This window comes from Piliocolobus tephrosceles, chromosome 3, assembly GCF_002776525.5.
Source record: "Piliocolobus tephrosceles isolate RC106 chromosome 3, ASM277652v3, whole genome shotgun sequence".
NCBI lineage: Eukaryota > Metazoa > Chordata > Mammalia > Primates > Cercopithecidae > Piliocolobus > Piliocolobus tephrosceles.
The window spans coordinates 180,220,705-180,238,896 of NC_045436.1; the positions used below are offsets into that span (position 1 = coordinate 180,220,705).

Genomic DNA, 18,192 nt, shown 5'->3' on the forward strand with positions numbered 1-18,192 from the left:
CTGTGCGCCCTCCTTGGTTGCAGAGAGGATGGGCTGACTCTCCCCAGCTCAGAGCCCTCACCTGTGCGCCCTCCTTGGGTGCAGGGAGGATGGGCTGACCCTCCCCAGCTCACAGCCTCCCGGGGCTTCAGACGTTGTTATTTCTGCCTCTTCGGCCGGTCAGCAACGGAAAATGTCATCTCTCCGGGTCCTCGCCTTCTGATGTGCAGGCCTGGCCCCGCCCCCTGGGGTTCTCTCCGCCATTGTCTGAAGCTTCTTGAGCCCCAGCGGCACAGAGAATAGAGGAGCGGCCTGAGCCTTTCCCTCACCAGCACCCACCCACCAAGTGCTCCTTTAATCCTGTGCGGGGCTCCACGTCGCCCCCGTTATTGATCGCTTTCTCCTCGTATGGAAAGCTAGAAACTTTCTCATTTGACATGATGGTGTATAGTAAAAGGGAAGAGGACTGAAACGGTGAGGACCAGTGGTCTGGTGGAGGGGAGCCGTCCAGAGGGTCAGAGGCATGGGGTCCTGCCCCACCGATCTCCTGAGCCGGGGTGAGGCTCATGCGACCTGGCGGATCGCAGACCCACGGGAAGCTACAGGGTAGTCCCACAAGGTCCCAGGAGCCTTTCCCCAGCTTCCCTCAATGGTGACATCTTAGGTAACGGGTGTAAAACCAGAACCAGGAAGTTGATGTGGGTACGAGCACAGAACCGCCTTCCCCGAGTTACGTGTGCATCTGAGCTTCGGCACCTTCTAACAGGCACCCGGGACCACCTTCCCGGAGTGTGCACCACGCGGCTTCTGGAACGCAGAGCCCGGCTGCTCTCCGAGCTCCCAGCCTAGTTGCAGAGTCAGATAATCAGACAGGCTCCGCTGGCCCCACGCAAAAGCAGAACAGGAGGGTGCAGGTATCTCAGCGTGCACGGTGGGAGTGGAGCTTGGCTAGTGGCTTCACCTCTCCAGGCCTGAGTCCCCTGTGTGTCTCTATTGGAAGATGAGACTGAACTGGATCAAGGATTTCAGAGCTGGGGCTCCCGGAGTCCTTAGCTGGGCTGCGGGGGCCCGCAGATCTCTCTCCATCAAATGCGTCAGTTTGTGTGTGGTGCATAGACAGTAGTAGTTTTGACCAGGTGTCTGCAGCTTTTACCAGATTTTTAGAGGACATGTGACCATCAGATCATTGGGCTCAATAACCTTGGAGGCTGTGGTCAGCTGCACCCTCTGTGCACCGCCCATGATGAGCACCCATGCCTGCCCTGGGGGAACCTTTGCTCCCTGGCAAGCTGAGCCTCTGTTCCAAGGACTCCAGCCCTGGGTCTCAGCACGGGGCTGCCCTGGTCTTGATCTGCACTGGTGACCTACCTGAGCCTTCGCAGTCCTGACAGCTTTGCACAGATGTGCCTGCCTTCTCTGGGACTCCCCGTGCCAGGATCTGACTCCGGTCCCCACTGAACGTAGACGGCTAAGCCTCCCTCTCTGTATCTTCTTCCCGCTCCTAGAAAAAGCTCCCTGTGTTGCTGCTGGGCCACTCGGCCGACCTGCGGCCGGGGGAGTTTGTGGTGGCCATCGGCAGTCCCTTCGCCCTGCAGAACACGGTGACAACGGGCATCGTCAGCACTGCCCAGCGGGAGGGCAGGGAGCTGGGCCTCCGGGACTCCGACATGGACTACATCCAGACGGACGCCATCATCAACGTGAGTCCCGGGGACAGGAGGCCGGGGCACCTGCCATCTGTGCCCAAGACCTCAACCTCAAGGTAGTCTCTGACTCGGCTTGCCCCCATCCCCAGAGCCATTCTGTCACTCGACACATCCACTTGCTAGAAAGTTCTCTCTTTACATTCAGTGGAGCTCTACTCCTGTGGCTTCCACCCCAGGGTGCCAGTCACCCTGGGAGTCAGAGGCTGCGGTCTTCCCTCGGGCAGCCTTTCAGAGAAACAGAGGCATGGCCATGGCCTGGAAACACCTTTGCCCAGCTTACACACCCTGGCCAACACCGCTTGTCATTATTATTGTGGTTATGTTGCTGGCACCTGTAGCATCCACAAAGCACTTCACGCAGATGCCGCAGATCATGTCCATCCAGCTTTGCCGTGACTCGGGCGCTTGGCTGGAATCTGAGTCTTTGTGGACGGTCCCCCAGGCCAGCAGGATAGGAAGTAACGCCTCCATTCTCCATGCACCAGGTGGTGCTGCCTGGCCTCAAGGGTGTAGATGCCAAAGCATATGGTTTGTGCAGAGAACAGTAACAGACTTCGGTCATCAGGCGGCCGTCCACATGGCCTCTGTGGGCTTGGCCTTCTTGTCTGTGAAATGGGGACAGCACTGAGGCCTTTCCATGCTGCTGAGGATGAGATCTGCTTATGCGTCTCTGCACTGGTTAGAGGTTAGAGCTGGAAGAAGGAGCTCCGGGAACCCTCGGGCGGGGTCAGGCACCGCTAATGCTGTTTCCTCCCCTTGCAGTACGGGAACTCCGGGGGACCACTGGTGAACCTGGTAAGTGTCCCCTAGAGCCCAAATCTCTAGGTTTCTGGGGGCTCTTCTCACATGGGAGACGCTCAGCCTTGAGGCGGGACAGGCCCCACAATATGGTCCTAGAACCTTAACACCAACTATCAGGAGTGCGGCTGGGCTGGAGGCCTGGAAGGAGGAAAGACCAAGACTGCCCCAAGTGCCTCAGGGATGCTGGTGGACACCAGGAATGAGGAGTTACCCACGAGCAGCAGCTCAGTCCAGGGCCGTGTGCCTGTCAGGGGAGCTGGGGCAAGGGAGATGCAGGTGTGGGGCTGCTCACCCCAGCCCTCCCTGCCCTGGGTGTACACACAGGATGACAGGGCCATCCTCATTCTCCCCTTCCCAGTTGTGTCTTGAGCCTCAAAGTCAAGCTCAGCCTCATCCCAGGAGAGATTTTTGCAGAATAAACCAGGAAGCTCAGTTCAGAGCTCCTAGGCCCTGAAGAATCGGATAGTCTCACCCCTGGAGCTCCTGTCCATGGCGGGGGAGGTGCCTAGATGTGAACAAGGCACCCCCTCACAGCACCATGTGAGCCACGGGAGATGGCTCTGGGGGGATGCTGGGCAGGAAGACCTGGCAGCTGATGTGAGATCAGGGAGGGCTTCGTGGAGGTGAGCATTACACAACAGCCAGTGAGATTGAGGAGGACAGGGTACAGGAGGAAGAAATCCCAGGGAGAAGGCACAGCATGAGCATTGGGGGAAGTTTAGGGAGGGGGAGATCAGACAAGGGGACAATGAAAGGGTTGGTGGCCCATGTCCTGCTGCCTCAGGCCTCATGTGCAGATGGGGCTTCACCCTGTGTGCCCGAGATGTCTCCCAGGCTTTTGGCAGGGCTGAGGGCATGCCCTGGCTTCAAGGAAGCTCGTGTGTGTGGTTTAGGCTGGAGGCCAGGAAGCCAGGCCCGGGAGGCTGCTCCACGTGGTCCAGGCAGTAGAGATGGGCACAGAGGGCCAAGGGTGGACACAGAACTTGATCTACTGGATCTCACACTTGGGTGCTCTTCCTGCCTCCTGAGCTTCCAGGGACCAGGAGGACAAAGGGTGCCTCCACCCAAAGCTCTGCTCCAGGCCCCAGAGGGTCCCCTGGTGAGCTGGCCAGGCCCTGGCTGGGAGGGCAGGGCTAGGGGTATATGCCAGGCTGTAGAGTGGGGCTCCTTTCCAGGAGTGTGCCTGAATGCGAGGTCCCCAGGGGCCAGGTCAGATCCTGCCCAGGTGGCACCAGCCTCATGGGGGGCAGGGCAGGTTGGGAGGGGCACCAAAGAGAGGGATGGGGCTCCAGGAGCTCCCCTGGCCCCACCTGCCAGCCCCCCACTTCTGGAAGGAAGGGATAGACATGGTCTCAGTCCCCGACATGCCTCACCATGTTCCTGCCTCTCTCCGTCCCTCCAAACGTGGCTTGGCAGTGTCCCTGGCCCCATGGCCCTGCTTCTTAGAGGCAGAGTGTTCAGAGCCTGGGGGCAGGCCCAAGCTGCAAGCTTCCCTGGAAATACTCTCCAGGGATGGGGAAGGGGGATCTCCAGGATTTGGAGAGGTGGGGGTCACTGACCCAGGTGTGATCCTGAGAGCAACCTTTTCAGGGGAGTCGGGGGCTGTAGGGGGATTGACAGCCGGGGTCAGCCTCTAGCAACAGAGCTGCGGACACAGTGCTTTGTGGGCAGGGGTTTGCCTGGGTTCCTCCAACCAATGCCTGCTCTTACCTCCCTGCCCAGGATGGCGAGGTCATTGGCATCAACACGCTCAAGGTCACGGCTGGCATCTCCTTTGCCATCCCCTCGGACCGCATCACACAGTTCCTCACAGAGTTCCAAGACAAGCAGATCAAAGGTAAAGAGCTCACCTGGAGGGGGCCAGAGGCAGGAGCCACTCTCCCAGGGCTACAGCCCCTCAGCACCCCAGTCCTGGGACCAAGGCCCATCAGAGGTGCTGGGTGAACCTTGCTCACTACTGGACAGGTCCTCTCTGCCCACCCCAAAGCTGTGAGACCCCCAGGACAGCTTATCCTCAGCCTCTTTCAGGATCTTCCCCCCTGCCTATCATCAATTCATGGTCAGGTTCACCCCCTGCCCCTCCAAGGCTGTCTCCTTTTGGCTGGTGATCTCCGATCTCAGCTTCTACCATCAGCTTCTTGGAGTCCCTAAGCTGCTCTCATCTGGGCTGCTCCTTAGTTGTCAGGTGTTTCTTTCCTTCTATCCATCCTTCCATCCACTCACCCACCCACCCACCTATCCACCCACCTATCCACCCATCCATTCACCCATCCATCCATCCATCTGTCCATCCATCCATCCATCCTTTCACCCATCCATCCATCTATCTGTTCACCCAACCATTCACTCATCCATCTGTCCATCCATCCACCCGCCCACCCATCCACCCACACACCCATCCACCCACTCATCCATCCACCCACTCATCCATCCATCTCTCTACTCACCCATCTATTCACCCACCCACTCATCCATCCATCCACCCATCCATCCAATCATCCATTCACCCATCCATCCATTCATCTACCCACTCATCCACCTATCCACCCACCCACCCATCCATCCATTCGCCCTCCATCCACCCACACATTTCTACCCATCTACCCATCCATCCACCCACCCATTCATCCACCCATCTTTCCATCCACCCATTTACCATCCATCCATCCATCCACCCATCCACCCAGCCTTCACCCATTCATCTATCCACCTATCCATCATCCATCCACCCACCCACCCAGCCATTCATCCATCCATCCTCCCACCCACCCACCCATCCTTCTGTCTATCCATTCACCCATCCATTCACTCATCCATCCATCCATCCATCCATCCATCCATCCATCCATCCATCCATCCAATCACCCACACAATCGTCCATCCACCCACACACCCATCCACCCACCCACCCATCCATCCATCCATTCACCCATCCATTCACTCACTCACCGATCCATCCATCTACCCATCCATCCAATCATCCATTCATCCACCCACTCATCCACCCATCCACCCACCCACCCACCCATCCACCCATCCATCCATCCACCATCCATCTACCTACAACTTTCTATCCATCTACCCATCCATCCACCCACCCATCCATCTACCCACCCATCCATCTACTCTACCCACCCATCTTTCCATTCACTCATTTACCATCTATCCATCCATCCATTCATACATCCATACATCCATACATCCATCCACCTATCCATCCATCCACCCATCTGTCCATCCACCCATCTATCCATCCACCCATCCACCCAACCATTCGCCCATTCATCTATTCACCTATCCATCATCCATCCATCCATCTATCCACCCCCCCCACCCACCCAGCCATTCACCTGTTCACCCATTCACCCATCCATCCACCCATCCACCTGTCCATCATCCATCCATTCTATATCCATCCATCCACCCATCCATTCAACCAACCACTCATTTATCCTTCCACCCACCAATTCTTCCATCCATCCATCCATCCATCCATCCATCCACCATCCATCCATTTACCCATTCATTCATCCATCCATCCATCTACTCATCCATACATCCACTCATCCACCCACCTGTCCACCCATTCACCCACCTGTCCACCATTTCTTCCTTCCTTTTTTGCCTTTCTTGTTTCTTTCTCTCCTTCCTTCCACCCATCTACCCATCCACTCATTCACCTGTCTACCTATCCATCCATCCATCTGTCCACCCACCTGTCCCTCTATCCCTGTTCATCTATTCTTCCATCCGTCTACCCACTCCTGAGTACTCCCTCTTCCAGCGGGTGGCCCATGCAGATCACATGGCAGAATATCCTCTATGCCAGGGGAGCAGAGTCCAATACCCCGTCTTTGGAAGTCACCCTCCTTCAAGCCCCCATTTCCTCACCCCCATCCAAAAGGGATGCCCAGCCCACCCTGCCCACTCCTAGACTGCCATGAGCACCCATCTGGGAGAGGTCTTGCCAGGGCACTAGGCAACTCTCCCAGGTAAGAGCACACCCATTGCCTCCTTAAGTGAGCAGTTGCAGCCACCTTCCAGAGCAGGGCCATGCTTCCAATCACAGGGTCTTTCCTGGGGGCCTCCACCTCCCCGCCTTCTCTTCAGCCCTAGTGAGCTTCTCCCTCCTGCCATTGTGCCTCCCATGCCCACCTCCTGCCCAACACCCAGGCCTGACTCAGCAACTCACACTTCCACATTGCTTTGCTGTCTCCTCCCAGCCCCCTCACTGGCAGTTCATTGAGAGCAGGGGGCTTCCTCATGTTTGCCCCCTCCTCCATGACCCTGTCAGCCAAGCACATGGACCCCAGTGCAGCCAAGGCCGGTGCCATGAGGGCTGGTCACATGAAGAGCTGCTGTTGAGGATGCCGCCATTGTCCTTCTGTGTCCATTATGGGAAGACAATCTGGAGCCAGGCAGAGCCTGTGTTGCCCAAAGAAGCTGAAGTCTTCTACTCTTGAACAGTGAGGACCATCTAATCTCTTGAGCCCTTTTCCTGTTGGCTTCTAGGAAGCTCAGAACTAGATTCAGGGATGCACCCACACCCGTCCTAGCGTGCTCCTTTCCCTAATGACCGAGCCTTTCCTGTTGAATTATCCCATTCTCCATGGGTGCCTTTGACTTCGGCCTCCTTACTGGAAATTAGCGGAGCTGCAGTTTGCACACACTGAGCTATGAGGTGACTTTACTTGGAAGTGGATGATAGTGTCCTCTTCCCTTCTTGCCTCTCTCTTTCTCCTCCGAGACAGGATCCCCCGGGGCCTGGGTTTGCTCCTTTGTTTAACAGGGACTGTCCCAGTTAGTGCTGACCTCATCCCAGACCGCCTGGGAGACATCCCCTGTCCTCAGAGCCGTATCCCCTCCCCAAGGACAGCACAGACTAACTGAGGATCCTGATAAACCTTAGCGGCATGGCACATGAGCAATTTTAAAATCCTTCTCAAGTTGACTGGTGTTTGTACTTGCTTTTCTTTTTTATTTAATAAAATGCAATGATCCAAACCCAGTTAATCTAAAGTTCTTTGAAATGAACCATCTTTTTATTAAATCAAGGAGATGTTAAGTACTTTTCTTATTCTTGTCTGGGGGTGGGGTGCAGAGGCCTCTGGGGGGCTTTCAGGGTAAAGAGTGGCCACCATGCATGTTGGGGGAGCCCCAGGAGAGCTTGGGGTCCAGCCAGCCTTAGGACCAGAGTGTAGCCCTACATGGGGTGGTGTGGGGTGTTTGATTCATGGAGTGGGGCCGTTTGTGGGCATCTACCCCTCTGTGGATTATGGGGGACAGTGCAGTTCACAGGTGGGAGACCTCTGGCCTGGGGGGTAAACCCCTCATTTATCCTGTGGCCCACAAGCCAAGGGACAGCAGTAGGGAGGGGAGGGGACAGGGACAGGAGCATGAGCGTTCCCTGGTCTCAGACATCACCGAGTTCCCAGATCTTTGACATTACAGGATTCCCCGATCTCAGAGACCACAGGGTTCCTCGGTCTCAGAAGTCACAGGGACCCCTGGTCTCAAAAACCATAAGTTTCCCTGGTCTCAGAATTCACAGTGTTCCCCAGTCTCAGAGGTCACAGGGTCACTTGGTCTCAAAAGCCATAAGGTCCCCTGGTCTCAGGCCCCTGTGCTGGGTGGAGTCCTGAGTCCTTCCCAATAGTGGAAAAGGCTGGCAGAGGCAGCCCAGCCACCAGGCAGGAGCAGGGCCGGGAGCAGGATGGGCGGGGAGCCTGGTGGCCTGGTGCTTGGTGTGTGTTCTGCTCACCTCTTAAGTTCAAGGAGAAGAGGCTTTAGAGTCTCCTATCCTGAGCACAGCCAGTCCCGTTTTCCTCAGCTCCGGCCCAGAGGCATTACCCAGCCCCTGCTTTCCCAACTGCATGGTAGGTCTTAGTCGGAGGGGACCCCAGGCATTGTTCAAGTGCCGGCTCTGTGCCTTTGACTCCTGTGGACTGTGAGCCAGAGGTTTTCCCGTTTTCCCTCTAGCAGGGCGACGGGCCACAAAAATGCCCCCAGATGCCACAGATCAGAGTGTGGGGTGCAGGGAAGAGGCCGGGACAGGGCTGGGGCCTCGAGGGTGAGGGCTGCACGACGGGGCAGGAGACCTCTGAGGAGGTGACCCACCTCTGGCAGAGACTGTGGGAAGGGAGTGGGGCAGGCTCTGGAGATTGCAAGGGACTCCCAGGCAGTGGGAGCGGGAACGGCCAATGTCCCAGGTGGGCTGTGCAGGGCCTGTTGAGGATCCCATGCCCTGGATTTAGAAGTCAGCTAGAGAGTGATTCCCCCGGATTTACGCCTCCAGCCTGGCCCCTCCCACTCCGGACTCGGACGGGCAGCTGCTTGTGGGAGGGCCCCACCGATGTCCACGGGCAGTTCCCACTCAGAGCACCTGACAAGACCCCTACTCCTGCAGCCCCACCTGCCGTCCCCACTCAGTCACATCAGCCTTGTCCCTCTGTCCCTCTGGACTTCCCACATGCCTCATCTGCTGTCAGCAAGTCCACTGGTCCAGGCTTCAGGACACGTCCACCCCGGGCCTTGCCACTGCTCCGCCTCCACCTCCACCTCCGGGTCCAGTGCTGGGGCACTCACTGCCCTGGACCATCACCTCTCTGGGTTCCTCCGGATGCTGCCCCATCCCCCACAGACCCTCCCACAGCCAGAGAGGCCCTTTCAAAACTAAAGGCAGATCACGTCTGGTGATTCAAGATCAAATCCAAAGCCTTCCGGACCCAGTGGACCCAGGGGTCAGGCGTACCAGCCGGCTCTGACCCCATCTCCCACATGGCTTATTCATCAACTGTTCATCTTTGGTATGTTTAAATATTTGGCCCATTAAAAGCATTTAGGTTATGTGTGTTCTTATTAGTAGGTTGTGAGAGTTCTTTCTACCTTCCGGATAGGAATCCTTTATCAGATAAGCAAATTGCACATATTTTCTCCCAGTCTGTGGCTTGTCTTTTCATTCTCCGAACAGTGTCTTTAAAGAGCAGAAGTTTTGTAAATTTTGATGAAGTCTGTTTTCCCAATTTATCATGCATTTGGTGTTGTATCTACGAAGGCTTTGCTAACCCAAGATCAGAAAGATTTTTCTCCTACAATTTCTTCTAGAAGTTTTACTTTTTGAGGTTTCAGATTTAGGACTATGATCCATTTTGAACTAGTATATTTTTAAATCGTGCAAAGTATGGATCGAAGTTTGGGGGGTTTTTGTTGTTTTTGCCTTGGAAATTCAATTGTTCTAGCACCATTTGTTGCAAGACTGTTCTCTACTGAACTGCCTTCACACCGTTGTCAAAAAGAGAATGACCATATGCCATTCCAGCTATCTGTCTTTAGGCCAATATTCAGTATTGCACTGGCTCGATTACTGTGGCCTCACAGTAGGTCAAAAAGGCAGGTGATGTGAGTGCCCCGACTTTATTCTTCCTTTTCCAAGTTGCATGGGCTCCTCAGAGCCTTTGCATTTCTATATGAATTTCAGAATAAGTTTGTCAATTTCTATAAAAAGAAAAATAAAGCCTGCTGATGATCTGATGGGGATTGCATTGAATTTACAGATCAATTTGGGGAAATTTGGCATTTTAACAGTGGTAACTCTTCTGACCCATGAATACAGAATACCTCTCCATTTATTTATATTTTCTTTAACTTCTCTCTGCAATGTTTTATAGTTTTCAGTGTACTACTGGTTTTGAGGCATTTTTCATCAGATTTATTCTTAAGTATTTCTTAATTTTGATGCTATTATAAATGATGTATTCTTTGAAATTTCAGTTTCTGGTAGTTGGTTAAGAGAATATTCAAATTAAAATGATTTTTGGATGTTCACCATAAAAGATATCCTGTAAGCTCGATAACTCACTTACTGCTTCTAGAAACTTTTTTTGTAGATTCCATCAGATTTACTACATAGATGGCTATACAGTCTGGGAATAAAGACAGTTTTACTTCTTCCTTTCCAATCTGAATGCCTTTTTTTTCTCTTGCCTGGCTAGAATTTCCAGTAAAATATTGAATGAAAGAGGTAAGAGTGAACATCCTTGTCTCGTTCCTGATCTTGGAGAGAAAAACACTCAGTCTTTCACCATTGAGTATGATTGCTAGCTAAAAACTTGCATAGGTATCCTTTATCAGGTTGAAAAGTTCCCTTCTATTTCTGGTTTTTATTGGGAATGGATGTTACATTTTGTCAGAGGCTTTTTGTGCATCTCTGGAGATGATCATATGGTTTTTCTTTCTAGTCTGTTAATGTGGTAAAATGCATTGGTTGATTTTTAAATGTTAAACCAAGCTTGCATTCCTGGGATGAACCTCATTTATCACTTATTTATGATATATTATCCTTTTTTTTTTTTTTTTTTTTTTTTTGAGATGGAGTCTCACTCTGTCCCCCAGGCTGGAATGGAGTGGTGTAATCTTGGCTCACTGCAACCTCTGCCTCCCAGGCTCAAGTGATTCTCCTGCCTCAGCCTCCCATGTAGCTGGGATTACAGGTGCCTACCATCATGCCCAGATAATTTTTGTATTTTTGGTAAAGATGGGGTTTCACCACATTGGCCAGGCTGGTCTCGAACTCCTGACCTTAGGTGATCTGCCCACCTTGGTCTCCCGAAGTGCTGGGATTACAGGTATAAGCCACCATGCCTGGCTGTACTATCCTTTTTAATGTATTGTTGGATTTTATTTGTTTAAAGAATTTTTGTATCTGTTTTCATGAGGGATATTGGTCTAGTTTTCTCTTCTGGTTGTTGTATCCAGATAATGAGGTTAGAAGTAGTCACTCATTTTCAGTTTTTGGGTGGAGTTTGTATAGAATTAGTACAACTTCTTCCTTAAACATCTGGTAGAATTCACCAGTGAGATCTTTTGGGCTTGAAGTTTTTTTGTAGGAAGACTTTTTAACTCCAAATTCAATTTCTTTAATAGATGTAGTGCTATTTGGGTGATCTGTTTCTTCTTTAATAAGCTTTGGTGGTTTGGAAATTTCAAGAAATTTGCTTCTTTTATCTAAGTGATTAAATTCATTGATGTCAAGTTGTTCATAATATTCTCTTATTATTCTTTTAATATCTGTAGAATCTGTAGTGATGTCACCTCTGTAATTCGTGATATTGAAAACTGTGTCTTTTTGTCATGATCAATCTTGCTAAAGATTTATCAATTTTATTGATCTCAAAGAATCAGCTTTTAGTCTTTATTTTCACTGTTGTGTTTCTTTGACTTACATTCTTATCTTTATTTCATTGATTTATACTCTTGATTTCATTGATTCACACTCAGTTTTATTATTGCTTCACACTCAGCTTTATTGATTCACAGTCATCTTTATTATTGAGTCATTCTCAGCTTTGTTATTGATTCATATGCATCTTTATTATTGAGTTACACTCATCTTGATTCACACTCATCTTTATTATTGAGTCACACTCTGAGCTTTATTATTGATTCACACTATCAGGTTTATTATTGATTCACACTCTCAGCTTTAGTATTGACTTATACTCTCAGCTTTATTGAATCACACTCTTACCTTTATTATTGAGTCACACTGTCAGCTTTATTATTAATTCACACTCTCAACTTTATTATTGATTCATATTTTTAGCTTTATTTTTTTTTCTTCTGGTTATTCTGGGTTTTATTTGATCTTTTTCTAGTTTTTAAGATGGAAACTGAGGTTATTGATTTGAAACTTATTTTCTAATATAGGCACTTTAGTACTATTAATTTCCCTCTACCTCTACAACCTATGAATTTTAATATATTATACATTCATTTTTATTCGGTTGAACAGAGTTTCTAATTTCTCTTTTTACTTATTTGAAGATGAGTAATTTAGAGTGTTTTATTTAGTTTCCAAGTACTTGGGAATTTTCTAGATACCTATTGTTCATTTCTAATTGTGGTCAGAACTCTTTTTTTTTTTTTTTTTGAGATGGAGTCTGGCTCTGTCGCCCAGGCTGGAGTGCAGTGGCCGGATCTCAGCTCACTGCAAGCTCCGCCTCCCGGGTTTACGCCATTCTCCTGCCTCAGCCTCCGGAGTAGCTGGGACTACAGGCGCCTGCCACCTCGCCCGGCTAGTGTTTTGTATTTTTAGTAGAGACGCGGTTTCACCGTGTTAGCCAGGATGGTCTCGATCTCCTGACCTCGTGATCCGCCCGTCTCGGCCTCCCAAAGTGCTGGGATTACAGGCTTGAGCCACCGCGCCCGGCCATAGAACTCTTATATAAAATGAAAATTCTAAATTTATTGACTCTTGTTTATTTCTGGGTCTGAGACACCTGTTAAGTCACAGATTGGAGCAGCTCGGGGGACGGAGACAGTATCTCAGTGAGTTGTGTGTGCAGTGCCCCAGCCACAGGGCCTGGCAAATGGTTGCTACTCACTGGACGTTAGCAGTGAGTATTGTTTTGGGAAAGGCCAGTGGGAGGTGATGAGTTCAGTTCCAAGCAGGGAACATTTGGGGAACCAGCAGTATGGAAGCCAGAAAGGAGAGCCCCACTGGCCACTGGGGTTGGGATGGAGCTCAGCTGGGAGAGCAGATGTTGGAGCTCACGTGGTTGGATGCAGGATAGGGTGGACATGAAGCCACCTGTGGGGCGAGCACACTAGAGCTAGAATACCCCTCAGCTCCATGATGACAGTCAGGAGAGGGCAGCTTTGCTGGACCACAGGGGGACTGGGCTGGCTTAAGCAGAATGATACCTGCTGCTTCCTGGTCCTGCAGGGGAACTTCTGTCCTCTGCCTATCCCCTGAGGGAGGGTGGTGGCTTTTTGCAGCAGCCCTAACAGAGTCTCTCCGTGTTTCATTTCCAGACTGGAAGAAGCGATTCATCGGCATACGGATGCGGACGATCACACCAAGGCGAGTATCTGAAGAGTGCTGTCCCCTGCTGCCCCTTCCTCTCATCCCTCACCCTGGCCCTCCCTCCAGACCATGGCTGGCTGTGCTCGGCTCCTTGCAGGTACCCAGATGGGCCGATGCACTCAGGCCTCTGATCATTGCTCAGGCCGGTCCTTCTGCTTGGACCTTTCCCTCTTTGCCTTATAGATTCCTTCTGTTCTTTCAGGACGCCATCTCTTTCCAGTGGCTGCTATAACAAATTACTATAAGCGTGGTGGCCTAAAACAGCAGAAATGTGTTCCCTCTCAGTTATGGAAGTTGGAGGTCTGAAGTCAAGGGGTCAGCAGGGCTGCACTGCCTCTGGGGCTCCATGGAAAGCTACTTCCTTGCCCCTTCCAGCTTCTGCTGGCTCCAGGTGTCCTTGGCTTGTGGCTCTCTCCCTGCACTCTCTGCCTCTGTCTTCACTTGACCTTCTTTCTCTCTGAATATCTGTGTGCACATCTCTCTCTTGTTCCTCTTATGAAGACCTCCATCATTGGAGTTAGGGCTCGCTCTCAACCAAGAAGGTCTCGTCTCAAGATCTGCAACTAATGGCATCTATAAAGGTCCTATTTCCAAACAAGGTCACATTCTGAGGTTCTGGGTGTACATGAATTTGGGGGCACACCATTCTGCATTCTCAGGACACTCAAGTGGGATAAGGTGCCTCTTTGTAGCACACAGAGCCCTGGCCTCCCTCCCCAGCCTTGAACTCATCCTGCTGTGTCGGAATCACCTGTGGTGGGACTGCCCCACCCCATCCTGCCTCCTCGGCTGTCAGCTCCTTGGGAGCAAGGACTGTGACCTGCTCATTCCTCCACTCTGCCCCAGTACTAGGTCCACCGCAGAGCAGGTGCCTAGAAATGCTGAATGAGTGCAAGAAAGAAGGGGCTGGGGGAGAGGAAGCGGGGGCAGGATAGAAGGGAGGCTGGAAATGCAAAGTTGTGCTTCAAGGTTTGAAGAAGGGAGAGGTCACTGCATTGGGAGCTTAGGAAGAACTGGAGAATACTCAAGGGACCATTCAAACTACACAGTCCCTAAAGCTGTCATTCCTCCTGTTTCACCAACTCTGCTAATCTAGGGGTGACATTTGAAAAAAATTATAATCAACGTTCAGTACACCAATTTATCTTTTGTTTCTTTCTGTCTGTCTCTTTTATCTGTCTGTCCATCCCACCTCTGTCCAGTCTTCTGTCTGTCCATTCCATGACTCAGCATTGTCTGTTCATTCCATGACTCAGCATCGTCTGTCCATACCATGACTCAGCATCGTCTGTCCGTTCATGACTCAGCATTGGCTGTCCATTCCATGACTCAGCATCGCCTGTCTGTCCATTTCCCCTTCTATCCACCCATCCATCATCATTCCTCCTTCCATCCATCTATCTATCCTTCCGCCCCTCCCCACACCTGTCCACCCACTCTTTCCTCTCTTCACGCTTCTAACCAGCCATCACTACCATGTTTCTCTTGAGAAGCACATCTGGTAGGGGACACAGAGTGGCCAGTGGTGGGACAGGGCAGTGTGGGGGCCCAGAGGAGGCTCCTCTTCTGGCCTGGTGCTGGAGGGAGGGAGGGGCAGCTTCACACTAGGGAGTTGGGCAAAGGCTCAGAGGAGGGGCCTTGACAGCAGACTCTTTCCAGCCTGGTGGATGAGCTGAAGGCCAGCAACCCAGATTTCCCAGAGGTCAGCAGTGGAATTTACGTGCAAGAGGTTGCGCCGAATTCGCCTTCTCAGAGGTAGGCTCTGCCAGAGGCGACAGGGAGATTGCTGGAGGCATGGGGCAGGTGTGAGGTCTGGGCTGGGACTGCCCCACTGACCTCATGTGACCTTGAGCTTCCCAGCAAAGTGACGGGGAAGGGGCAGGTGAATTATAGTGTGTCTGCTAAGCCAGGGGAGGCTGGAGAGCTGAATGGTCCCTAGAGCCCTGACCATATCCATCCTAAGTCCACAATGTCATTTCCTTCAAGAAGCGGAGACTGAGGAGTACCTGTTGGGCTAAGAGCCCACTCTAAGCCAGACTCTCTCACCAGCTGGGGACCAGCCTGAGTCCTGGGTCTTTCTGGAACTCACCTTCCTCATTGTAAAATGGAGATAATTCAGTCTTTTTTTTTTTTTTTTTTTTTTTTTTTGAGACAGAGTCTCACTCTTGTTGCCCAGGCTGGAGTGCAGTGCCGCAATCTCAGCTCACTGCAACCTTCGCCTCCCAGGCTCGAGCGATTCTCCTGCCTCAGTCTTCTGAGTATCTCGGATTACAGGTGCCCGCCACCACACCCTGCTAAGTTTTTTTTGTATTTTTAGTAGAGACACGGTTTCACCATGTTGGCCAGGCTGGTCTTGAACTCCTGACCTCAGGTGATCCGCTTGCCTCGGCCTCCCAAAGTGCTGGGATTTCTACCCCCAGGAGACTTTGTAGATGAAATGGATAAAGCACTGCTTTCTTTGAAGTCTTCCAGTACTAGAAAAATGTTAAGCGTTGCAACACCATAGGCTGAGGCAGGCGTGCAGCAACACTACCACATGCTGGCATGGCTGAGCCACCCCCAGGAAGGGCTCTGAACCAGTTGCCTCCCCTCCTTAGCCTCGGTCTTCATCTGCACTGGGAAAAATCCATGTATAAGTGGATCCACACAGTTCAAACCCATGTTGTTCATTGTTCAAGGGCCAACTGTACTGTGCGTCCTCAGAGGTTAGGCTTGAGGGTGGGAGGCCCTGCCTGACCTTCTGCGATGAGCAGAGATGGCACACGTGCCCTGCCCGCAGCAGGCCTGCAGTAAAAATTGTTGAGATGGTGTAAGATTTTCCACACGCATCATCTCAGTTAATCCTCACTGCAGCCAGGGATTCGCAGGCTCTTGCCCTTACCCATTTTACACATGGAGGGACTGAGGTTTAGAGAAGTTACTCTTCCAGGTCACACAGCCGGCATGTGTGGGTCCTGATGCTGGTGCCCACGCAGCTGAGCATGATACCATCACCTTCCTTCCTGGCAGTGGGGAGGTCTCAGTGAGCCTCATGCAGAAGGAAGGCTGGCCCCGCGAGCTCTGCCTCTCACATTTGTAACTGCGGTAACAGCAGAACCTACTCCTGGGCCTTTGTAATTTGCAAAGTACATTTCCACATAGGACTGTAGACCTGAAAACTGAGGCTCAAGGGGACAGAGTGCCTGGCCCAGCTAGAAGGGCTGCAGCGGGATCTTGAACCCTCCCTTCTGAGGCATGGGAGAAGCAGTTTGAAAGGTCGTTTGCCTGTCATGTGACATTGGATTTCTTCTGGTGTGAGAGCTTTGGGGCCAGGGCACTGTCCTTTCCCATCGAAACGACTTTTGTTGAAATGTTGTCATTGACCCTGACTGTGCCTTGTCCTGGGTTGTGCCTGTGGAGGCTGTGGGTGGTGACCCCGTCTCTCCTGTTGGCAGAGGCGGCATCCAAGATGGTGACATCATCGTCAAGGTCAACGGGCGTCCTCTGGTGGACTCGAGTGAGCTGCAGGAGGCTGTGCTGACCGAGTCTCCTCTCCTGCTGGAGGTGCGGCGGGGGAACGATGACCTCCTCTTCAGCATCGCACCGGAGGTGGTCATGTGAGGGGGCGCATTCCTCCAGCGCCACGCACCAGAGCCTGCAGATAACGGAGGGCACCGCTCCCCGAGATCAGGACGAAGGACCACCGTCGGTCCTCAGCAGGGCAGCAGCCTTCTCCTGGCTGTCCAGGGCAGAGCGGAGGCTGGGCTTGGCCAGGGGCCCGAATTTCCGCTTGGGGAGTATTGGATCCACCTCCCAGTGCAGGGAGGGAAGCCCAATGTCCCCTTGTACAGATGCTCCTGAAAGTCACTTCCAAGTTCTCGGAATATTCACAAAACTGCCTTCCCTGGAGGTCCCCTCCTCTCCTAGCTTCCCGCCTCTGCCCCTGTGAACACCCGTCTGCAGTACCCCCTGTTCCTGCCCCTCCTACTGCAGGTCTGGGCTGCCAAACTTCTTCCCCACTGACTAACGCCCACCTGACCTGAGGCCCCAGGTTCCCTCTGCCCCAGGACTTACCAAGCTGTAGGGCCGGGGCTGCTGCCTGCCAGCCTGGGGTCCCTGGAGGACAGGTCACATCTGATCCCTTCAGGGTGGGGGAGGTCCAGCCCGGAGCAGGCACTGAGTGAATGCCCCCTGGCTGCGGAGCTGAGCCCTGCCCTGCTGTGAGGTTTTCCTCCCCAGGCAGGCAGGAGGCCACGGGGAGCACGTGGAAAGTTGGCTGCTGCCTGGGGAAGCTTCTCCTCCCCAAGGCGGTCATGGGGCGGCCTGCAGAGGACAGTGGACATGGAACTGTGGGGTGTGAGGACTGAGCCAACTTCCCGTTCCCACGCAGCTCTGGGATGCAGCAGCTGCTCGTATGGAAGTGCCGCCCAGAGGCAAGCGGGCCCCCTCATCCAGGGAACAAGTGTGTCTTAAGGGGCATTTGTGAGCTTTGCTGTAAAACAGATTCCCAGTGTTGCTTGTACTGTATGTTTCTCTACTGTATGGAAAATAAAGTTTACAAGCACATGGTTCTCAGCCAGCAGGGCACTGGGGCAGCCTGCCCACCACTGGCCAGGGTTCTTCTGGGGATCCATCTAACACATGACTGGGTATACCTGCAAAGACACGGGCCTTTAAAGGGTTTCTATGACAGCCGAGCACTAGGGCACACCAGGCCTCAGGATCATGTGGCTCTGCGGAGGGCCGGCTCCAAGTCAGGCAGCCCTGCTCAAGTCCTGGCTCCTCCACTTACTTCCAGCTTCATGGTCTTGGGCAAGAGATGTCCCTCTCCCTGCTGTGGCCTCTGCCTCTGCCTCTGTCCAA

At 52.4% G+C, this 18,192-nt stretch overlaps 1 protein-coding gene across 2 annotated transcripts in view; it reads left to right on the top strand.

Annotated features, from left to right (window-relative positions):
- HTRA3 (HtrA serine peptidase 3) overlaps positions 1 to 17,908 on the top strand; it is a 38,255-nt gene extending 20,347 nt beyond the window's left edge. The window contains exons 4-9 of one of the 2 annotated variants that reach the window (XM_023206689.2): positions 1,485 to 1,679; positions 2,448 to 2,480; positions 4,209 to 4,323; positions 13,299 to 13,347; positions 15,010 to 15,105; positions 16,785 to 17,908. In XM_023206689.2, the coding sequence (XP_023062457.1) occupies positions 1,485 to 1,679; positions 2,448 to 2,480; positions 4,209 to 4,323; positions 13,299 to 13,347; positions 15,010 to 15,105; positions 16,785 to 16,950 (654 nt within the window). In that variant the 3' untranslated portion in view covers positions 16,951 to 17,908. Of the gene's footprint in view, positions 1 to 1,484; positions 1,680 to 2,447; positions 2,481 to 4,208; positions 4,324 to 6,709; positions 7,491 to 13,298; positions 13,348 to 15,009; positions 15,106 to 16,784 lie in introns of those variants that run through there. The other variant, XM_023206690.2, reaches the window with a different exon arrangement.
- The last annotated feature ends 284 nt before the right edge of the window (positions 17,909 to 18,192 follow it).